Consider the following 23768-nt stretch of genomic DNA (forward strand, 5'->3'; position numbering starts at 1 on the left):
CAAAATCCTGAACAGTCAAGTTAGACAAATTGCCATCTTTCCTGTTCTGCAACCAGAGAGAGGGGCCAGGGATGTGAACCATGCACACCTTGCTACTCAGGGAGCCTCATGTGTGGCTGCTTAAAGGAGGGAAAGGTGATTTCCAGCTATGCCTGAGATTAGAAACCAAGTTAAGAAGGCATACAGATTTGCTAGGAACAAGGAAACCTAGGAATAAGGCTATTTTCCAATAGTCTTTGGTAGAAAGATTTTGCTGGCTTTCATTAGCAAGTGATGACCCGTGGATGCTCTATGCACAGTATAGGAAGTAAAAAAGTAATGGAAAGCATTAAAAGCAAGAAGGCAGTCCACTTCCGAGCCTCAGTTTGCCACTGCGCCTTTGCTATATAGGGAGAGTGACTTTGCTTTCAGAAACCTTCACGTGTTCTTACCTCTTGACAGTATAACTCGGACAAAAGACTTGCTGCTTCAAATTTAACATCTTCAAACTGCTGGATCTAATAACATCCAGTTAAGGAAGGAGAGATACAGCAAAGAGGTCAGTTTCAAAGGCCACAACTTGGGGTTCTTACATTGCAGAAGCTGGCGGAACTGGAACATTCCCGCCTGCTCTGAAACTTCAAGTTCACCTACTCCTCTAGCAATCCCCATGGTTGGTGCCAGCTGGGTGTAGAGCTAGATGACAGGGTACAAAGAGAAACATGGCATCCTGGGAGAGGATGTTGGTCTGTAGGGGTAGCCACAATGAAGAAGGGATTCTTCAGGTGAGGCAAAGCCTAAATCTTTGTGGAGTGCTTCATGGGAGGATTCAAATTTACAGTACAATCTTGGTGGATGGTTTTTTTTTTTAATGGAGCTTTCCTTAAAGGGAATGGTACCAACAAGAAAAGGATACTTGCTGTGATATCAACCACTGAAAAGAAAAAGAAAAAAGGATTAATTTTCAGCTAAATACTTGGTGGCTACTTGCTGGTTCTACTTTGGGGTTTACACAGATTGTCCTGTCACCAAAAGCTGCAGGTGTTCAGTTAAGTGGGAAGGTGGCCTGTTTGGCCTGAAAAGGCAGGCTTACTTTCTCTGCAATCCCACAACCAGAGTGCAGCTGAGGGAGAGAAAATGAGTACCTGCTCCCCTATGGACAGGAGTCTTCTATCTTGTCAGCCCCCAAGTCAGATTCAGAGCCCCCTTCCTACCATAGCAGAGACACTCCAGAAGGAAGTGTGCTGAAAGCTCCTGTGTACCACTCACTGCAGTACACAGATAGTCGGAAAAAAACATCATACAAGGAATCAATTACAACTGGAGAGTGGGTCTGGAGGTGTCAGTCCTTCCTGGAAGAAATGACATTTAAAAGATGCTTGGGAGGCACCTGAGTGGCTCAGTGGATGGAGTGTCTGCTTTTGGCTCAGGTCGTGACCCCAAGGTCCTGGGATTGAGCTCCACATTGGGTTCCTGGCTAGGTGGGAGCCTGCTCCTCCCTCCTGCTTGTGCTCTCTCTCAAATAAATAAAGAAATAAATAAGCTTGAAAATGAGCAAAGTTAGCCTGAAAGTGGAAGCAGGAGTGCTCCAGGAAGGAGTGGTATGTACAAACATGGCCAGGGGGTAGCAAGGATGGTTCTAAGACCTGAGCTCACTGTCCTACCCTCTGCTGGCATGCACACCAGCACATGACATGCTCCTCCCTGGGGACTGCTGTGCCCTGCAGCTCCATGTTCCAACAGGAGGTGGCGGTCAGGATGTGTGTGGGCAAGTCCACTACATGAAAGACACCAACCATGCTGTCAGACCACCTAGGACCCAAGCATACACCAGATGCTGTTCTTGCCAACCCACTCATCCTACAGACATTCACAGAGCCTTGCCAATTGCTGGCAGAAAGATTCAGAGCAAAACGGAAGACCCTGACTCACCATGCTCCGTGGGAGAACAGTGTGTGGGAGGGGATGATGCCTGGGGTTGAGCCCTGAAGGGTGAGTTGTCTCTAAGCAAAATGGAGTGTAAGGTGCTCTGGGTAGAGAAGAGCCTAGGAAAAAGGCAGAGGCCCAGGAAGCTTAGGCTGGAAGGCCCAATGATATCAGGGCCATTTGTGTGGCAGCACTGCCTATGAATGAGAATGCCCCAACATCATTCCTGGAGCCTTTCCCAGTCAGAGGCATAAAACAGAAGCACCCAATCAAATCTGGGTTTTAAGAATACCTAAAGGCAGTAAAGGGAATGTGAAAGGAGGAAGAGGGGCCATAGAGTTGCTGGTCTTAGGGCTAGAGATGCCTCTGGGCCAAGGGTGAATGGTGGCCCAGGAAGTCAGAGGCAGGGAAAAGACTGAGACTCACTGCCTGCAAAACACAAGTAGGCCAGGAGGGGGCACTGTGGGAGAGGCAGAGAGAAACAGAGACCACAACTTCCAGCACCACTGGGCTCCTGACTGACACACATTCATGTGCACACACACAGGGCCCAGGCAAAAGGCACTCTGCAGCCAGCTTGAGTGTCCCCTCTCAAGGACCCCCTTGCAGCAGGGACAACAGGGGCTCAGGGTCCTCACGGGGAGGAGCCAGCTTCAACCACACAGGTGATGTCAATGCAACTGGTAAATACAGAAGTCAGAGTGTGCTTTCTACAGAAACCACTACTCTACACAGGGACGGTCAGGGCAGTGAGAGAAGCTCCTGAAGGCTTCCAGTTGGAAGGAGATGGGAAACCAGGGGAGGAAACTGTGTGACTGGGGACATGGTTGGGCCAGGAGTTGTGCAGGAGTGGTCCCATGTCAGGGCGAGTCAGTCACTTTCCCAAGACTGTCAGTCAAACAACTGCCAGACAGACATAAGACTTCACTTCTGTATCTTGCAACATAAATTCACAAACCAGAAACATAGACACATCAGAAAATACACCTTACAATTAAATATATAGAATACCTTATCTAATGGTGCTACTTTATTCAAAGTTGCTAACTGACCCATATGTTTTACTATGCAACACTAAAAAATAGGTATTAGGGACGCCTAGGTGGCTCAGTGGTTGAGTGTCTGCCTTCAGTTCAGGGCATGATCCCAGGGTATGGGGATTGAGTCCCTCATTGGGCTCCCTGTGGGGAGCCTGCTTCTTCCTCTGTCTATGTCTCTGCCTCTCTCTCTCTCTCTCTCTCTCTCATGAATAAATAAATAAAATCTTTAAAAAATAAAAATAAGTAAAAAATAGTTTTTGTCTCCTTCCTTACGATAGGAAAGAAGCCAAAGCAAGAGATCTCACTGCTGGGCAACCTGCAGGTGCGGGACAGGGATATAAATTACCAGAAGTCCCTGGGGTTACCTTGGGACTCTCAGGGAAAGTAAGGGTCACCACAGGGCCAGCACAAGCCATGAAGGGTGGATAGGCTAAAAGAGCACATCTCTCATGCCTGGAAGATTCCATCCAGGGCTGACAGTGTTTGAAGATTTCTTATTACCTCAGAATCAAAATAACCTGTGTTTTTTTTTTTGTTTTGTTTTGTTTTTTTTTAAGATCGGCTTTTAAATCATCAAAATGTGTAAAAATAGTTATGGACTGCAACTCTTTTCGGATGTAAGTACAGTACTTAAGAGCCAGCCTGCCTCCTTCTGCTGTGTGACCTTGACTATGAGAAACCCCCTGTCAACACTGTCATTAGCAAGTTGGAAGTGGTCTCTATCTCATGGGTTTGTTGAGGATTCAATGAGATAGTGTCTCTGAGAAGACCACATGCAGAGCCTGGCATGTAGAAGGTGACAACAATACTTGAGTGATTTCTAAGCAGGAACAGGAAGAAATCAGAGGTTGGAGGGGAGGCAGCAGGACAAGTTGGTGGAACCGTGAAAGGATGGTTCCTAGACAGATTTCACATCCTGAAGTCAGAGGAGGCTCCGAGAGTGAGAGTGAAGAAAATAGAAATGAAGACAGGAGGAAGCACAGATCACTCTTCCATGAAAATGCTTAATGCCAAACTCTGAAAATACAGCTTTTGCACAAGGTTTTGCTCCCAGAGATGGGATATGCAATTTGGCAGGACATGATGCTGAAGGATAAAAGATATACTCCAGCCATGCCTGGTGATGAAAGGCTGAGAACTAAGCCCTTTGGGGCCTGAAGAAGAGAAAGGAAGCATTTAATCACTTGCTGAGAAGGTAAACCAGATATTCTCAGGGTAAACCTGGAAGCAGAATTAACAAGCATCTAGATGGCACAGTTTGGAGCTGCTTTCTAAGTCAGGGAGCAAAACTACCATTAAAGAGCATCTCCATTCCGAACCCAAAGAGTAAGCAAACATGGCACTGACACGAATATTACAGTGAGAAGAAACCAGTGTATAAAGAAAGACTACCTGGGTAATAAAAAATAATGAACAATTCATTGTAGAGAAGTAGCATTTATTCCTCTCTAGCTTTCAAATCAGCGATGTTTAAGATGATGATGCATTTTCTAGGCCAAGGGATAAAAAGAAACATGATCAAAAGTTTAGTTAATGGGGGGCAGCCCCGGTGGCTTAGCAGTTTAGCGCTGCCTTCAGCCCGGGGTGTGATCCTGGAGACCTGGGATCAAGTCCCACGTCAGGCTCCCTGCATGGAGCCTGCTTCCTCCCCGCCCGACCCCACCCCCCGCCATTTCTAACAAATAAGTAAAAAAATCGTAAAAAAAAAAAAAGTTTAGTTAATGGCGTATAGATACACAACTAAGTACAGACACGTAGATTCTCTTGATTCCACAGAGGATGTGTAAATGACTAAAATGGAACTGTCTGCTGGAAAGACAGCATGAAAATAAGGCAAGAAAAGACTGAAAATGCAAACAAGAGCAGGTGTGTAGCAAGAGGAAAGCCAAGGTGAAAATGAAATGAAAAGGAACACAGTATCAAAGAATCTGCAGAAAACAGCTACACAAATTCTCTAGCCAAGAGATTTCTGAGTAAAGCAACATCTCTTCTAATCCTGAACTATTTACTCCAGGAGTTGAGCAGCCAAGAATCCTAATGACACACACACACCACTGCTAAAACTATAATCTAAAAGGGGGAGACTCTCAGGTGAAGTGTTCAGTCATGTGCCACAATAGCTACAGGAGTTGCTGAGCAGATCGAGGGGAATGAAATAGCCAGCAGATGATTCAAGGGCTTGCAAGGGCCAAAGAGACCAACAGATGTGACCTCAGAGAACGCTGTTGAGCAAAGAGAGAAACATCCTCCATACCTCTGATGGAAACACTGAACACATGATTCTTTCAAAGTTGATAGAATGGATGAAGTTGGTGGGTAAGCAGATAATACCTTCCTTCTACAAAGTTTACAAATGCAGTTGAGGCAATGAGACACTGATGGGAAGCAAAAACAGGGTAATCTAACTTTATATTAAAAAAAATTGATTACCAAGGAGGTTGGGGGTTTCTCAGAGAGAAAACAGAAGAGATGGTAAGAAGGAAACCAAATGTGGTGGTAAGTGAGGAGGCCCATTGAAAGTTTTACCTGAAGCACTCAAAAGTTACAGAAAATTAGTTCAGAAAACAGCATGAGGAATGATCAAGGAGAAAACAGTCACAAAATGTCTATCCCTCTGTGTCTCTCATGAATAAATAAAATCTTTTAAAAAATGCTTTTTGATATTCTGGGTTGACTCCCTAAAAAGAAATGGAAACCTATTTGGCCATTTGCTCTTCAGGACTAGAAACAAACCACTAATAAAAGAAGAACGTATTATAATTTTTTTTGTTGAGTGAACCTGGGAAAGGAACGAAGTTGACAGCAGCCTGAGTGTGGCGGGGGGATCACAGGACTAACAAAGAACGAAGATTAAAGAAACATGCTTGTGTTGCAACACAATAGGAAATTACATACAATTGCAGAAGAAAACAGCATGGAGAAAAGCACTTTAACTGAAAACTGGACAAATTCCTAGCTAGGGATGCAACTGACAGGAAGGAAGGGATTTCCAAGTACAATGTCAGTGTGAGCTAAAGAGGGGGACCTTGTGGCTGTGTGGAAAACCCCATAAGATTCAGGGTTCTGTAAAATCAAGGGAAGGCACTTCACAAGCATAATGGTTTAAATTATGGATCTAGAAGCCCAGCGGCTCCAAGGAAGCAATCTGAGGCATGGCAGCTTCCCCTCCACAGCACTGGGTAGGCAAAATGTGACAATACATACAACTATGAACCACTGCTCAAAAAAAAAGGACTGAATGACCCCCCAAGACAAGGGAAGAGGGTGGCAAGATTTGTTGTTAATTCAGAGAAGGGAGAGCTTCAGGACCCCAATTCACTGAAAGCACTGGGCCATGAGGCCTGAGCAGTCAGTCTCCAACATGCCCACACCCAGGGAAGTCTGGGGCTCCATTTGATCTCAGCCTCATCACTGCCCAGGAGAGACCTTACACCAACTGGTCACAGCTCAGGCATCTCTTGGGATTAACCTGACATCCTGAGTCGTTCTCCAGGTTTGCTTTCCCCATCCCATTCACGCTTGCTCAAATGTCACTCCTACAGATAGACTTTCCTCACTACGTCTGCCAAAAAAAAGCTCCCCATCAACTCCCATCTCTTCACCTTGGATCATATTTTCCATGGTTCTTCTATCATTGCCTAACCTTTTACTACACATTTAACGTTTGTCTCCTTCACACAAAAAAACATAAGCTCATGTTGACAGGGACTATTTTAGTCATCACTGATCTACAGCACCTAGAATAGAGCTTGGCACCTGGTGTGAACTGAATAAATATCTGCTGAATGAAGAGAAGAAAAAAAACTTCATAAAAACCATAATGACTTATTGTCTAGGCACTGAAGTTGCCGATCCTGAGCCCAAATTTGAGACAGTTTTGTTAATAATTTGATGTGTAGCTTTGGGCAAATCACTTCATCTCTCTAGACCCATACTGCCTCACTCCTAAAACAAGGAAGGTGATCAAGCAAAGACTAAAGTCCCCTTCCAACTCTTTACACTCTTTGATATTCTCCCAAAGGTAATTCATGACTAGACATAGGTGGGCTGGGATTTACCTCAGATGAATACACTTTAAAAACTTAAGTTGATTTTTTTTTTTTTTTTAAAAGAAATCTCTTAAGCCAAATTAAGGCCAGGTAAACGGCAAATGGAGGCCTGGTCTGACAGGAGCACAGCGTTGCTATGACAAGAAACAATGCCAACGCCAGAAGGGGCACAATGACAGCCACTTTCCCACATTCTTTGAAGCACCAAAATCCCACAAGTCAAGATAGGGGGATGAGGTCTCTCTTCTGAAGGGGATAGACTAACGCATGGTGGGAGGAAGAGAAGTCACCATGGATACAAAGAGAGCAAGAGCTTGGAGATTCCCCCCCCATCCCACCCCACCCCATGGTAGAAAATGGTTCTGGAACATAGGCCCCCCTCAGTTCTGCCTTACAGGATTTTAATTTCTTTTCTCTGAGCCTCTGCCTCCCATCTATGACACCTTGCACTAGGGATAGAGGCACAATACCCTCCAGACACTTATCAGACTTCCAGGTCCAGGGAGAGGATGCTTCCTAGGTTGCCTGAGAGACCAAACTTAAGATTTTCAAGGGATGCCTGGACTGTCACCTTGGCCCTGCCCTATCCTGAGTCACTTCAGGAGGGAGCGTTCAAGCTGATGCTCACGGGGCTGAGCCCTGAGGAGCTCGAAGCTGCAGGACCCACTGGCCGATCTGGTGGCCTTCCCATAGGCACCATCAGATGATACTCTCCTGAAATCCTGGAGAATCTGGGGACCCTACTGTTCCTGATAAGAGACAACTCTCCAATACCCTGAGCGGGGTCCTGGGGCCCTGCCTGTCACTAGGGACGCTAAGTAAGGTACAGAGAGAGGCCCTCGGGTCCCCTGAGAGGCTGGCGGCTTCGGGGTCCTGCTGCTCGTGCGGAAGTCGCGCCCCAGGTACCCGAAGAGGGGCCAGACGGCCCCTGCCCGCTGGGGTCGCAGTCCGTCAGCCCAGGCCCCGGAAAGAGCCCGTGCCTCCTCCCTCGCGGCCGGGTCCGCGCTCACCGCCTTCTCCAGGTGGCTGCGCGCCTGTTCGCTGTTCTTGGTGTGGTGGTAGAGCACGGAACCGAGCTGTAAGTGCGTGCGGGCCTCGATGCGCTGCGGCGGCTTGAAGGGGAACACGGCCTGTAGGCAGTGCACACACAGGCGGATCTTGGGCGGGCTGGAAGTGCGGAAGTGCTCGGCGAAGCCCAGAAGCGCCAGGTACCACGACTCGGCCGCCTCAGCCTGCGCTGCCTGGGCCGCCGCCGCCTGGGCCGCCGCCGCCGCTTGAGCCGCCATTTTGGCCTCCACAACAACAAGCCGCCGCCACAGGGAGGCGGAAGCAGGCGCGCGGGGCGGGGCTGGGCCCTTCTCACACCTCTCGCGAGAGCTCCTGCATAGAGCATTCTGGAATATGTAGTTCGTCTTTGGAGCGGCTGCGGTTCCGGGGCAGTGTGCGAAAAGTCGATGCCCTTTGGTCCGCGGGACTGAGAACAGAGATTGCCAATAGACTGAGGTTTGTTTTCCTTGGGAAAAAACCCCAGGTATCTACTCAGCGGCGGGACTTGCTTGACCGTCACGGACTACATCTCCCATCAGGGCATGCGTACTATAACAAGGCTTCTCAAGTGGCACGGGAGCATTGTGGGATTGGATGAGTCTCAAGATGGACAACCGGGATGTTGCAGGTAACAGCCCCCGCCTACCCTCAAGCGCCGGTCTGGGTCCGCCGCGCTAAACGTCCCCGTTTCGTTCTCTCGGGTCAGGCTCGACCCACCGGCCCCTCGCCTCAGACCTTAGGGCGTTCCAAAGCGGCGGCTTCTGCATCTTCCCCGTCTCCCGAGACCCCAGACTCAGTTGCTGCCCCCACCGCCTGGTTTGCCCGGCATTCCGTAGAGGCCGTCACTGGGTCGGCCCTGCTCTCCCTTTCCGAAATAATCGCCTTCAGGACTGCTTAGAGCTCTGCTCCCTGAAACAGCAGCAACCTTGGACTGTCCAGCTCCCCCCTGTTCGTAGCAGCTGCTGTCTGGCCTGTGTCAGCTTTCTGAAAAAGCTGCTTTTTCTAACTGGTCTAAGACTTTTTTTTTTCGGTGTTTCGAGCCCCACCCCCCACCCCCTTTACCTCAAGCCTTGCCTTTCCCTCTCTCCCAACCCTAGCTCCCCTTCACCCCAGCCTGGGATACATTCACCCATTCAGCAAATACTGTGTGCCAAGCACTATGCTGGGCGCTGGGGATGCAGTGGTAACCCAAAAGGGTCTTGCCTTCCTGAAGGTTACTTTCTACTGGGACGTCAAACAATGCATCAAGAAGAAATATTTGCAGAGACACAGGTATAATGATGTGAGAGCATGGGAGTGGAGGCTGCTGATACTGGGTGGCCAAGGAAGCCCTTTTTGAGCAGAACACATTTGAGATGGGGAGATGCCATCTATGGGAAGGCCTGGAGGGTAGCTTTCCACGCAGAGGGGAGATAGCAAGTGCAAGTCTTTGTGGTGCGATGGGCTTGTCATTCTGAGAATGTCAAGAATGAAGTGGAAGTAAGAAAGGCAAGTCCTTTCCCTGAAAATCAACTTACAGAATTTGGATTTTATTCTGAGTCCCATGGGGAGCCTCTGAGATCTCTTCTCCATCTCTGCACTTAACACCCTCACCCGAAGACACCATCATCTTTTACTTGGAGCCAGCAAGCCTTCTCATTGGTCTCCTTGCTGCTGCCATGCACTCTCCAAATAGTAGTCAGAATGATCTTAAAAATACTGTTGGTCAGGTTAATACTACTCTGTCACTCCCTAGAGCCCTTTAAGTAAAACCTAGATTCCTATCTTAAATCTTTTTTTGTTGTTGTTTAATTTTATTTATTTATGATAGTCACACACACAGAGAGAGAGAGAGTTAGAGACATAGGCAGAGGGAGAAGCAGGCTCCATGCACCAGGAGCCCGACGTGGGACCCGATCCCGGGTCTCCAGGATTGCGCCCTGGGCCAAAGGCAGGCGCCAAACCGCTGCGCCACCTAGGGATCCCTAGACTCCTATCTTAAACCTGTACCTCCATTCCTGGAACAGTCCACTCTGGCCACACTGGGTCCTTGCTGGTCCTTGTATATCAGGCTTCTTTTTGCCTTCGGTTTTTGTGACTGCTCCTTATTCTGCCCAGATAGCTCCCAATGTGGCTTTTCAGGAGGCTGGCCCTTTATCTTTCTGGTTTCAGTTTAAATGTCTTCTCTTCTAACATTTATTTTCTGGCTGCCTTAGCTGTATAAGGTGCTTCTCTATTATTTTTCTAACCCCTTTTTTTGGTTTCTAGCAAAGAGCTCTTACTACAATTTTCAATTTTGTAGCTACTTTTTGGGTGTAAGTCTATTGCCTTCTTAGCCCAAGGTGAGACCCACATGGGCAGAGACCCCTTCTCTGGTTGAGCAGAGCGCCTAGTACATAGCTACGTAAATGTTCACGGAACAAATGAAGGAATAGATGTTTGAATGTCAGTTGATGCAGGCAGCAGCAACTGGGCTGCTCCTGTAACGGCTGCTGGACATGTTTGTGGAGTAAAGATGATTTCTGATAATGCTTTTTTTTTTTTCTCCTTAGGAAAGGCTAACCGGTGGTTTGGGGTTGCTCCTCCCAAGTCTGGAAAAATGAACATGAACATCCTTCACCAGGAAGAGCTCATTGCTCAGAAGAAACGTGAAATTGAAGCCAAAATGGAGCAGAAAGCCAAGCAGAATCAGGTGGTCATCAGCCCTCAGCCCCCACATCCTGGCGAGTAAGTGCCCCCCTGCAGCTGGATTCAGTCTTAGAGGGTCCCTGGCAGAGGGTTTTGTGTTCAAGAGCAATCAGGGTATTCTTGCGCCTGGCCACAACCTGATGAAGCAGGGAATGACACAGATGCTCTCTTTCAGGAGGCTCAGGGGTAAGACAAATGAGGGGCTTGTGGGAGCTCAGAGGAAGGCCTTCCTGTATTCACGAGTTATTTACTGCTGACCACCTGTGGGCTAGGGGCCAGAAACGTAGCTCAGAACAAAAATCCGGACTCCCATCTCCACCCTTACAGGGCTTACAGTCTACTAACAAAGGGGGTGTCAGTTCTACCCCCAGAGCTGCCAGTGGGTAACATGAGGCAGCATGTTCCTTAGTGCAGCAGCCAGTGTGGGGGCCCAGCAGAGGCTCTACGTTTTCAGAGCCAGCCCATTGAGGAACCAGGGAAAGTCCTATCTAGCAAAAGGCAGGAAGAGAAGAGAGCCCTTGTGTGTCAGGTGGCTCAAGCTGTTTGGATCAAAGGTGTTTCAAAGCCAAGCAGGAGGTAGATCAGGCACAATTTCCTCCTGCCTGTCCTGAGAAATGCTCAGGGCACCCAAGAATTTTGAGCAGGGGTGGTCTGATTAGGATGACAAGATCAAAGAATTTCAGGCTGGAGATTGACAGAGGTGGGCCCCTTCCTCTGGGGTCTAAAGCATGAAATATGTTAAACCCTCTATAAAGCTGTCCCAGCTCCCACCTTTTCTAAGAACCTGTGGCATCTCATTGAGGGCAGGACTTAGGGCTTATTTTTATGGAAACCCGGAGCCTGGGATCTCCGAGGCATTCATGAATGTGGGGACTATATATGGAGTGATCTGTCAGTCACTGTGCTCATGGGCTGTCACCTGAGGGTTATGAAAAGCCTTGCACAAAATGGGAGAGATCTGTAGATGTGCTTCCAAGTATATCTCTTAGAAGCAGCTGGATGCTAGCACCAGGATCAGGCAGCTGAAAGGGAGCATCAGGTGAGTGGGTGCATAATACAGGTAGCTTTGAAAATAAGGTTCTTTTCTTTTTTTTTTTTTTTTAAGATTTTATTTATTTATTCATGAGAGACAGAGAGAGAGAGAGAGAGAGAGGCAGAGATATAGGCAGAGGGAGAGAGAGAAAGAGAAGGGGGGGGGGCAGAGATAGAGGCAGAGGGAGAAGCAGGCTCCATGCAAGGAGCCTGATGTGGGACTTGATCCTGAGTCTCCAGGATCACACCCTGGGCTGAAGGCGGTGCTAAACTGCTAAGCCACCCGGGCTGCCCAAAAATAAGGTTATTTTCTTAACAGTAAAAGCCTAGAACAACAAGTGTTAGAATTTCTTACTGAATAAATGAACATTCAGGTTGCCTCAAGATAACTGTTTTATTATATTCCCTTTGCATGTCTTTGCTTTGTTTAACAAAGTTGTGATAAGTTTCATGTACTATGTCCCCCTCAACTTTTTTTTTTTTTTTTAATTTTTATTTATTTATGATAGAGAGAGAGAGAGAGGCAGAGACACAGGCAGAGGGAGAAGCAGGCTCCATGCACCGGGAGCCCAACGTGGGACTTGATCCCGGGTCTCCAGGATCGCGCCCTGGGCCAAAGGCAGGCGCCAAACCGCTGCGCCACCCAGGGATCCCCTCCTCAACTTTTTAAAAGAAAAGCTTTTCCCTGCATTAGAACTCTTTTTTTTTTTTCAGTATATACATATTTTATTATTTTTTTAATTTTTTAAGTTATTTTTTATTGGTGTTCAATTTGCTGACATATAGAATAACACCCAGTGCTCATCCCATCAAGTGCCCCCCCCTCAGTGCCCGTCACCCAGTCACCCCCATCCACCTCCCTTTCTACAACCCCTTGTTCATTTCCCAGTTAGGAGTCTCTTATGTTCTGTCTCCCTTTCTGATATTTCCCACTCATTTTTTCTCCTTTCTCCTTTATTCCCTTTCACTATTTTGTATATTCCCCAAATGAATGAGACCATATAATGTTTGTCCTTCTCCGATTGACTTATTTCACTCAGCATAATACCCTCCAGTTCCTGCATTAGAACTCTTTAGATCCATCATAGATTTTAAGTTTTATTCTTATTTAGATGTAATTATTATGCCACAAAATTAATTTTTTAAACTGTATAATTTTGTGATTTTTTTTTTTGTTGTTGTTATATTCACAGCAGCCATTTGGTATATTCATGCAACCGTCACCACTATCTAGTTCTAGAACATTTGTATCATCCCAAAAGGAAACCCAATACCCATTTGCATTCACTCCCTATTTCCTCCTTCCCCAGCCCCTGGCTGCCCCTAATTTACTGTCTTTGTGGACTAACCTATTCTAGATATTTCATGTAACATTCAGCCTTTTGTATTTGGCTTCTTTTCCTTGACATAATGCTTTGAAGGTTGTTCACTTTTTAGCATGTGCCAGGATTTCATTCCTTTTTTTTTTTTTTTAATTTCATTCGTTTTTATGGCGAAATAATATTCTATTGTGTGGATGGACCCCATTTTGTTTGTGTATTCATCAAGCCATTTTTAATGGCTGCATAATATCCTTTACTATCTATTAATGGATGGTTTTCAAGTGGGATTCATTTGCTATCTTGCTGCTGCCCTGAAGCACTTTCTTGTCTTTGGTTATCCTCACCTTCTTTCTGCCCCTCTCGAGGGAGATACTTACAGTTTGAGGACAAGGCCAGGGTTGCCAGAGTCTACACTTACTTAATGCAAAGGCTGGTTATCAGAACCTTCTCTTCGGTATTAAAAAAATATTTTATAGGAGCACCTGGGTGGTATAGTCAGTTGAGCATCCGACTCTTGGTTTTGGCTCAGGTCGTGATCTCAGGTTGTGAGACACTTTCTCCTGCTCCCTCTGCCCCTTTCTGCTGTGTTCACGCATGTACATGTTCTCCTTCTCTCTCTCTCTAAAAAATAAATCTTAAAAAAAAAAAAAAAACACAACTTTACATGTATATGGTAGACTTCATGGAAAATAAAGGAGAGGAAAACAAGGCAAAACTAAAATCAGGGCAGCCCAGGTGGCTCAGTGATTTAGCTCTGCCTTCTGCCCAGGGCCTGATCCTGGAGATCCGGGATCGAGTCCCACATTGAGCTCCCTGCGTGGGGCCTGCTTCTCCCTCTGCCTATGTCTCTGCCTCTCTTTCTCTCTCTCTCATGAATAAATAAATAAAATCTTTAAAAAAAAAACAAAATCAGTTATAGCCTTGCAACCCAGAGACAGTGCTGGTTGCATTTTGATGGGTTTTTCTAACAGTTTAATTCAGATATGTTTTGACATAAATAGGGTCATACTGTAGTTGTTTGGTTTTCTTTGAAGGGAAGATTAAGGGAGGGTAGAGAGCGAGAATTCAAGCAGGCTCCACACTCATTGCACAGCCCCAAGCGGGGCTCAGTCTCACAACCTTGAGATCATAACCTGAGTAGAAATCAAGAGTTGGACACTTAACCACCCCTGTAGTTCTTGTTTTATATCCTGCTTTGTTTTTCATTTAGTGTTGTACTTTATTACTTTATCTCTAAAATTTTAACTACAGGGCTGCTCCATTTGCCCTATGGAAGTCCTGTGTTTATCTTATAAAACTAGTGCTCTTTGTTGACGTTTCCATTTTTAGATCAGTACAACAGATTTTTTTAAAGATTATATTTATTTATTCATGAGAGACACACACAGAGAGAGAGAGAGAGAGAAAGGCGATACTGTTTGAACCCGAAAGGTCGATATGCAAGTAACAATAACATCAATATAGACAGTATTTCTTTGATTAGAGCAAAATTATTCCATCTTAATACGAAGGCTGCTCTGTGTGCTCAGTAGTCCCTAGACATCTTTAGGGGAGGGTTTTGGGTTCCACTAAGTGAGAATGCTGGGGTAGATGTGGGTGGGTCAGAGATGGGCAAGGCAGACGGCTGCCCCTCCTCTTATGGCTCACCCTCTGTCCTCTGTCTTGGGTCTAGAATTGCGAATGCACACAACTCTTCTGTTTCCAACAAGTTTGCTAATGATGGCAGCTTCTTGCAGCAGTTTCTGAAGTTACAGAAGGCACAGACCAGTACAGGTGAGTGCTGTTACCTGCTTTCTGAGTTTCCCTCTGCTGAGGCTCACCTTGCTGGCTCTCACCTTTGGAGGTCCCTGGGCATCACAGAAATAGCAGGTCCTGCCTCAGATTCATTCCTATCACCCCACATTCATTGGGATGAATTCTGTTCGTCCTTAGAGTAAGTGCCAGGAGTAGCACATTGACCCAGCCTTCAAGGTGCTTACCTGATAGGAGCAGAGCCAAATAAGCTAGGTTTCAATCCAGGGAGGTAGGGGCATGACTGAACATGCCCTGGATGTTGGGGAATGTCATTGAAAAGATGTCCCTGCTAGTTGACTAGTGAGCTGGACCCTGGCTGGCACTCAGAGGCCTCTGACCGCTTCCCCTGTACTTGAAATGTGGGCTTCCCCTTGTCTTTCCCTCTCCCAGAAGCTATTTCAGGCACATAGCCTTGAGATAATGATGTGGTATTAAGAATATCTGTGTGTATATGTGACCAAACCCACTTAAGATCTCCATACATTTTTACGATTTGGTGGGTAGGCACGGGGATCCATTCATTTTGCTACTGCCCAAAACAAGGCTCATATATAAGTTCCTTTTGTTTGTTACAACTGCTACTTACCAATCTGGAGTGCTCTCTGAGTTACGAGGGCCAGTTTCAGATTATTCTAGGGAAGTTCCCTCAAGGGTTAGAAACCAACACCAGGGATGTGGGACCACAGCGTGGGTTAGAGCAGCAGCTAGGTTTGAGGGATGGGACCCCATCCATAGATAGGAGGGCCACCTGGCCCATAGGAGCCCCATGGGACATGCAGGATGTGAGAATCCCTCACTATAGGGAACCCACACAAATCTATGGTTGTTGCAGTTTACCTGTTTGGTTAATTTTTTAAAAAAACTTATCTGTCTATTTTAGAGCATGTATATGTAGGAGTGGAAGGAAGGGCAGAGGAAGTTAGAATCTTTTTTTTTTTTTTTTTTTTTTTTTTTTTTAAGATTTTATTTATTCATGAGAGAGAGAGAAGCAGAGACATAGACAGAGGGAGTCCAATGTGGGACTCAATCCCCGGACCTGGAATCATGCCCTGAGTTGAAGCCAGATGCTCAACCACTGAGCCATCTAAGCGTCCCAGAGGAAGATTGACTCTTAAGCAGACTCCCCACTGAGTGGGGAGCATGTAGTAGCAATGGATCTCAAGACTGTGAGATCATGACCTAGCTGATATCAAGAATCAGATGATTAACTGACTGAACTATTCAGGTGCCCCTCAGTCAGCTTACTTTTAATGTAAAAAAGTTGCTGGCAGAACAACTGACCTTCAGTCTTTGTCAGTTTTTCTAGAAAACAGCTAAGAAAATTAACCTAAGACCAAAGTCACCCACAGAGAGGGAGGAAGGACTGTATCAGCCCTTTACTGCAGGATCTCAGGCCAGGAGCTATGTTGGAAAAGCCCCAATAGGCTGTCTCTAGCTTGCCACTGACAGAGGGAATGGTTGTAAGCCAGGTGTGGGGATTTGGGCCTTATCCAGAAGGGCTAGCACATCCCTGGGCATTGGGCGCAGGTGTTAGGGAGCTGCTGCCTGCAAAGCCGAGCCTTTCTTGTCCAAGCTGGGTGACTATGACAAGTTGTTCTTCTCTGAGCCTTAGTCTCCTCTTCTGTAAAATGAGCATGGCATCCTGAGTTCCCACCCCCTGCCAGTCACCATGCTGGAAGCCAAGGACTCAGCTAGTACTCTCATGGCATATGTGTTAGGTGATAAGATGGGGAAATGTGCATCACAGACCTTGAGCATGGGTGTCTTTCCTTCCATCCCAAGATGCCCCACCCAGCACACCCAGTGCCCCCACTCGAGTACTCCCTCGCACCGGGAAGAGGCCCCCTCTCATCAGCAGCCCACCAGGCCAGGTGAAGAACTATGTGCATGCCAAGCAGCTGCCTGTGGCCAGCCGCCCAAGTGTCTTCCAGTCTCCTGATGAGGATGAGGAGGAAGACTACGAGCAGTGGCTGGAGATCAAAGGTAGGGTGCGGGAGCTGCCACCTTGCTTTGACCATCTCCCCTCCGGCCCCACATGGGTGGGACCCATGGTCAGTGGGGAAAGTGTGGCTCATGGTAGGCGGGGCCACCAGCCCTCCAGGCTGAGCCAGTGTGGGACCCACTGGGGGAGGCGGAGGAGTGAAGAAAGGGTATGGGGATCAGTGAAAGGGAAGTATGGAGGGGCTATGGACTTCATCCTGGGAACGGTGGGAACCATCCTCCACCCTTATGGTCTGGTATCCAGCCAGGGCAGGGGCATTCTCAGAGAAGCATTCACTTGTGTCTTTCCTTGTCCCAACATGAGAGGAAGAGCTTCCATGGCTCCCCTGTCTGGGTGCATACTTTCTGAACCCTCTGAGAACCAGAAGCACGTCTTCCCATTGTGACTTATTGTCCCCACTGGTTTGGGCCAGACGTACAGGCCTACAGGTTGGAGGGTATGCTATCTTGTCCAGGGGAAAGATGGTCATTTTTCTTGGAAAGCCAGGCCCTATAGTGTAGGAGGGTGGAGGGTGGTGGTGGCAGCACTCCTACTGTGTCTCACTCCATCCACCTTCAGAACAAGGCCTCAGTGCCTCCTGAACCATGTGGAGGCCTAGGCCACCTCGGCCTCAGACTGGCTGACACAGTCCTATCACCCTGTTGGTGAGGACAGGTTGAAGTAACCATATAGTCCTGCTCTGACAGCCTTCAGACTTACTACTCTCAATGAGGGTGCTGGCTTGTGGCCATGCATCTGAGCAGATCAGTGGGCAACAATGGATCCAGAGAAGGTGCTGTTTCCTGAGGCATTCTGGCGGTTCTGACAGTACTCTACTGGGAAGTGATGCTTTACAAGGGGGAAGCGAATGTCTCAAGGTCATTGAGGCCTGTTGTGCCCTGCTATTGATGTGGCTTCAGAAAAGCACCTGTAAATGACAACCAGGTCAGGGTCATTGCCAGGCACTCAGGAAGAGTGTAAGGCTAGGGGGAAAGGTGGGTACAGAAAGTCCCTGCAACCTCTTGAGGGTCCTCCTCAGGCCACAGGTTCCTGACTTCCCATCCCCCAGCTTCCTGGCAGCCATAGCAACAAGGGGAGTAAGTTTGGCTGCAGGTTTAGTGTCTAGCCCTGTTGCTGAGAGCAGTGAACATTTCTAGGTGGTGGCAGGGAGAAATTTCTCCCAAGAGTGCTCATGAAAGGGACATGAGCTGTAAATTGGCTGGCAGATGCCTCAGGAATAGGCCAGCAATAAAATACAAAAGCAAGTTCCATGCTGATCAAAGGGGAGGCCAATACAAATACAAGAAGAATATTTTTATAGTTCTTATCACTGTAAAGGCCCTGAGGTAATGATTAAGTCTGCTGCAGTGAGTACCCCAGCACCCAGATGGTGGTCTGAAAACACACTTTCTCCCTCATGGAAACCAAGACTTCTTGGAGAAATGGTTGGTTCTAGGTTTGGTCAGGAAGTGTAGGAGATGATCCTGAAGCATCCTATCCCAGCAGATAATGAGGAGGCTGCCAGAGACTCCTGGGATCAGGCATACAGGCCTCAGGAGCCAGCTTGAAGAAGCTCTACCAGCCACAGAGGGGACAATTGAACTTCTGTGATGACATAAATTGCAATGGATCAACCTATCTGATACATTCAAAATGGATTGAAACTCAATGTGTTCAAATCAGAGTTTGTAATGATGCTTTAAAAAGGAATTTGTCATCTCTGAAGGGTGACAGGAAACCAGTTTGTTAAACTGAACCCCGGTAAATAAAAGAATTAAGCATTTCATTAAAAAGGAGGAGACTGGCTATGTTTTCTGACATCTCCCTCCCCGCCTGGGGATCAACTTGGTCTCTTAGGGGGTCACAAACTTCTCTCCCACACAGTGCATCTCACAAAGACTGTTTAGACTGCCTCCCCTATCGTCACAGTGCTTTGTGCTTGGACCCAGGACAGCCGACAACCTCCCGCATTTCACCCTCTTCTCCCCCACCCCTCTGTCGTTGTGGTCCATAGAAAGAGTGTGCCTGTTGACTGTGGGGTGTGTGAGTTGAACCCCAGTACTGACAGCCTCCTTAAAGTTTCACCCCCAGAGGGAGCCGAGACTCGGAAAGTGATAGAGAAATTGGCCCGCTTTGTGGCAGAAGGAGGCCCCGAGTTAGAAAAAGTAGCTATGGAGAACTACAAGGATAACCCGGCGTTTTCGTAAGTATTTCTGGGAGGGGAAGGCCACCACTTCTTAATGTTCTTGTTACACAGTAGTATGTGCATTCTTGTAAAACCTTACTGGTTACTGAGGCTGGTCGGGGCTGGGTGCTTGCTCGCGCGGGCCAGGCACTGTTCCGAGTTTCCAAGTGCTTTCGAACTCACACCAGAGGTCACAGGGGCTCCGGTATGGTGCAGAGACTTAGTCTTGGGCCTCATCGAGGTGTCTCTGCTCATCAGCTTGCTTTTGTACAACGTTCTTCAGAAGCTACTTGGGTTAGCCCATCCCCACTGTTCACCTTCCTCTCTGTTTTGTGAAACTCTCCAGGTTTTTGCATGATAAGAATAGCAGAGAATTCCTCTACTATAGAAAGAAGGTGGCTGAGATAAGAAAGGAAGCACAGAAGTTGCAGGGATCCTCTCAGAAAGGTAAGTGGGTGGAGGGGGTGGGACGTTCTTGGGAGGTATGTGGACAACCCATACTTCATGTGGAGACGGGGTTCTGGGAGGCTGTGATACATGGGGTGGTGCCTGTGGCCCAGGTCTGTGCCATCTTAGGCAACTGGGGTCATGCTGGTTGCCCTCCTCATGAGTGGTCTGAGGTGAGGAAGAATGTGAGGGTCAAGGTCAAGGTCATTGTTAAGTTCAAGAGCTCAGCTCTGTGCATGTATAGGGGGCAGAGGGATAGAGTGGTTGCCTATTGGTTCTTGGTCATTTAAGTAAGTATTAATGAACTCCTGCTGCCTGTCTGGCACTGAGGACCTAGAAACAAATGTGCCTGACAGTTGGGGAGGGGAGTAGAGGACAGAAGGGATTAGCTGGTGAGCTCCTCGTGGGATGAGTATCAGGGGAGGGGGAGGTGCTAGCTGGTCTCCAGCCGTCATGAAGTAAAATCCCAGCCAGATTATAGTGGGTGGCAGGGGCATCATTGTTTAGGCCAAACACAGGCCACAGAGGTTGGTATGTTTTGTCTATCTCTTGCCACCCTGTGCCCTCACTGTCTCCCCAGGAGAAGAGGGCCAGGCCCACTTCCCTGTGTGACCTGGATAGGCAATCCCTGGCAGAAAGACTGAGGTGGGGCTCCCATCTCTCCTCTGGCCTGAATCCAGACCTCTTATATTCCGTTCTATGATCTATGGGAGTGGGCAGGGGCAAGGTGCAGGGTGGGGGCAGGGGCTCAAGATATATTGTAATATTAATTTTGGTATTTGATCCCAGTGCAGTAATCTGATTCCCATTTGCCTGTTTTTCTTTGCATTGTTCCTAAAATAAACCCCTCTTGTTGCCCATGGGGTTCTTAGCAGAAATTAGGCTGTTGGGTGTGGTGAGTTGAGCTCAGTACTGACAGCCTGCTTAAAGTTTCACCCCCAGAGGATGAAGAGGCCAAGAACCTTGCAGAAAAGTTAGCCAGGTTCATAGCAGACGGGGGTCCAGAAGTGGAAACCATTGCTCTCCAGAACAATCGCGAGAACCAGGCATTCAGGTAAGAGAGGAACTAAACAGAGAAATGACCCCTCACACACCCTGATCACAGCACCACCATTCCCCACTCCCAGTAGGCTCAACATCCCACAGTTAGAAGGTGGCACGGTTGGGCCTAGGAGCTCTGATCCCTAAGCCCAGGTTGGCCATCCCATGGACAACTACTTGTCAGAGCCCAAATTCTCTCTGAGGCAGGCACAAGGGGCCTTGGGGTCTTTTGTTTTCGACATGCCTCACAGAGAAAGTCTCCTGGACTCCTCAGACTCCCTTTGTAACAGCGATGACAGCCCTAGGCTAGGAGAGCCAGGCTCTTGGGCAGAAACTCACAGAACTGTTGCTCACTTTGCGCATTTGTAGGGTCATAGCTTTCCAATGAGGGAGTGGCAGGAAAGTGGGAATGTGGTACCTTAGGCTCTGTAAAGTGGGGACTCTCAGCCTGTATATAGGTTCCATGGAGGGTGTGGGACAAGCAGACTGGCTTCCCTGCTGTCTCCAGCCTTGGAGCCACATCCCAGCCCCTTCAGGCTGGGTCTGTGTTTACCCATTCATTCGTTGGGTAGGTTCAGCACCTCCTTTTTGCTGGGGGTGGTTCCATGGGGGCAGGGGGTTGGAGTGGGAGTTGGGCAATCACTGCTGCTGGGTAGGGACCATAGGGGCTTATGAAGTGGATGCCAAATTCAGTGTAGGGGTGATGTACCTTTGAGACTGTTTTGGCCACAAATACACAAGTTCTGACTCAGAAAGTAGGGAAATAGGACATGTATAACAAAAAGTCCAAAAACAAAAACAAAAAAACAAAAAGTCCAGGAGCAACAATCTCGGCTAGTTGATTCAGTGACTCTAGATACTACTGGAGACTCGGGACAAAGGAAGCAAGAGTGAAACAGCAGAGATCAAGTGCCATGCCAATGTGACTAGAGTGTAGGGTGAGCATCAATGTGCAGTGTCCCTGGGCCTTGGATCCAGGGCAGGACCAGGTCCCTGAGGGTGGGTGTTCATGGAGAGCCTTTAGAGAGGGTCTGCATAGAGTGATGGGGTAAGCTCTGCTTCCAAGGTCACTGGCCACAGTCGTGCCGGTGGTCAGACACACCAGGTCAAGGCAGATAGGCAGAGGAGAAACAACTAGAGAGGGGGATGCTGATAGATCCATGGGAACTAGGGGAGGGAGGGCCAAGGCTCAGTGACTCAGTGGACAAGGACAGGAAGAGGGCTACTGAGGTGTTCAGGCATCCGTGCATGTGCGGCCTGGGCAGCCAGGAGCCCTTGTGGGGGCCATGGAGTGTTTGGGTCTGGAGTTCAAGAGAGCGGTCTGCCTGGCCTAGACATCCCCTAAGATACCACATGGTTGTGATATCAGCCGCCACTCCGCACCGCCCAAACCAGAGTTGACGTAATAGTCTACTTTAAGTCACCACACTTTTTTTTAAAACCGATTTACTTAAATAAGTTTATTTAAGGACACTTAGTTTAGCTTCACTCATCATAAGTAGAGCTGACTGTAAAAAATCTATGGCAGGTAAAGTGAGCAAGGTTGTGGATTTCTGTTAGAGTTGTGAGCCCAGACTGCTTTCCTTGGTCAGAGAGGTCCAGGGCCCAGCAGCTCTGGCCAAGCCTTTCCACTGGGGTCAGAACTAAGAGATGTGCTCAGCACAGGCAGCTCTGGTTCCTCTGTGGGGCTTCATTGGATGCCCAGCTCATTGGGTGCTACTGTGATGGAGGCCAGAGGGAAGTAGGAAGGGGTGCCAGGGCAAGGGCAGAGCCTGGGGTGCTTGGTGGGAAAATGGCCAAAGGTTAGTTTAATCTCCACATAGAGTCAGGTGTGAGGCCACCTTTTTCACCACCAAATGTAACAGGAGCAGCTCAGGTATTTACCTCTCTTGGCCTTCCCTGCCTCCTGATTCCTCATGTGGGCCAGGCATACCCCAGCAGCTCTGTGTTTCAGGAAACAATCTGTAACAATGACTTATCTATAAAGAAACTGGAAACACCCGTTCTTTGACCAGTCATCCCACTTCTGAGATGCCATCCCCAGAAATAATGTTATATACAGTCATCTGTAGTCTTGAAAAATGAGTCACAAATTGAATGTCCAGCCTCAGTGGGCTAAATTCTTAATAACTGCATCTCCTCCGTGGAATCGTGGCCATCAGAAGGCATTTAGATGAAGGTTGTAGCAGCAAGCACAGCATCTACAACAAGCCACTCTAACCTGTTAGTCACCTGGGTGAGCCATGTTCATTTCAAAGACCTGTTGCTGGCCTCTTAAGGGGGAGGAAACTGAGGCTTGGAGACCGGTGGGAGGAGGTGCCTTCATCACCACACTCCATGCCATTCTAACAGGAAAGCCTTATGTTGTCAAGTTAAAAAATCTTTAAAATAAAAATACAGAAAATAGAATCAGAACTTTGTTCAGATAAATCTATGCTGAAAAAAAGACTGGAATAAAAGACACCACAGTGTCAACTTTGGTTAACCTGGGACAGGATCACTCCTACCCAAGGGTGTCTTTGCTATAGAATCCTTTGCACTCTTGCCCAGAGCCCATGTGTGATGGCAGCTGTTAATCCCTCCACCATCACAGACCCATGGGGAGCTCTTGGATGCTGCCTCTTAAGGCAACTTGGAGGAGACCCAGTGCAAACCAGCAGCTAAGACAAGGCTAGGGTCTGTGAGCCTAGAGAAAACCTCCCTATCAGGAGCTGCCCACCTACCTCAGCGGGCAGGTCCCTCAACTTGGCTCTTCTTAAATCCATATTAGTCTCTTTCTGGTTACTAAGCATCTTTTTTTCAAATCCAGCCAACTGTTCTCTTCCATCTTTGAAAATGTTTTTTTTCTTTTGTCTCTTAACTTTTTTTAAGGTGTCATTTTTTTAGGGCACTTGTAGGTTCACAGCAAAATTGAAGGGAATTTATACAGAGATTTCTCACATGCCCTTCCCTGCCTCTACACTTGTACAGCCTCCCCTATTATTAACATTCCCCACAAGACTAGTATAACTGATGAACCTACATTAATATGTCATAATCACCCAAAGTCCATAGTTTACTCTGGGATTTGCTCTTGGTGTTGTATATTCTGTGAGTTTGAACAAATGTACAATGACATGTATCCATCATTATGGCATTATACAGAGTATTCTCCTTGCCCTAAAATCACTCATATTCCACATATTCTTTCCTTCTTCCTCACTAACTCCTGGCAACCACTGATTTTTTTTTCCTGATTCCACAGTTTGCCTTTTCCAA

At 47.6% G+C, this 23768-nt stretch overlaps 2 protein-coding genes across 4 annotated transcripts in view; one reads left to right on the forward strand and one right to left on the reverse strand.

Annotated features, from left to right (window-relative positions):
• MAU2 (MAU2 sister chromatid cohesion factor) overlaps positions 1-8325 on the reverse strand; it is a 27291-nt gene extending 18966 nt beyond the window's left edge. For 2 of the 3 annotated variants that reach the window (XM_077859263.1, XM_077859262.1), the window contains exons 1-3: positions 8005-8325; positions 896-913; positions 432-497 (exon numbers count right to left, since the gene is read on the reverse strand). In XM_077859263.1, coding sequence (XP_077715389.1) covers positions 432-497; positions 896-913; positions 8005-8280 — 360 coding nt within the window. In that variant the 5' untranslated portion in view covers positions 8281-8325. The remainder of the gene's footprint in view (positions 1-431; positions 498-895; positions 914-8004) is intronic. The other variant, XM_077859264.1, reaches the window with a different exon arrangement.
• A 111-nt stretch (positions 8326-8436) lies between these two features.
• Positions 8437-23768, forward strand: part of SUGP1 (SURP and G-patch domain containing 1) — a 31496-nt gene continuing 16164 nt past the window's right edge. The window contains exons 1-7 of the mRNA XM_077859261.1: positions 8437-8669; positions 10573-10747; positions 14735-14835; positions 16639-16839; positions 18917-19040; positions 19369-19469; positions 20400-20523. Of these exons, the coding sequence (XP_077715387.1) occupies positions 8636-8669; positions 10573-10747; positions 14735-14835; positions 16639-16839; positions 18917-19040; positions 19369-19469; positions 20400-20523 (860 nt within the window). The 5' untranslated portion in view covers positions 8437-8635. The remainder of the gene's footprint in view (positions 8670-10572; positions 10748-14734; positions 14836-16638; positions 16840-18916; positions 19041-19368; positions 19470-20399; positions 20524-23768) is intronic.

This window comes from Canis aureus, chromosome 19 (genome assembly GCF_053574225.1).
Source record: "Canis aureus isolate CA01 chromosome 19, VMU_Caureus_v.1.0, whole genome shotgun sequence".
In the NCBI taxonomy this organism is placed as follows: Eukaryota; Metazoa; Chordata; class Mammalia; order Carnivora; family Canidae; genus Canis; species Canis aureus.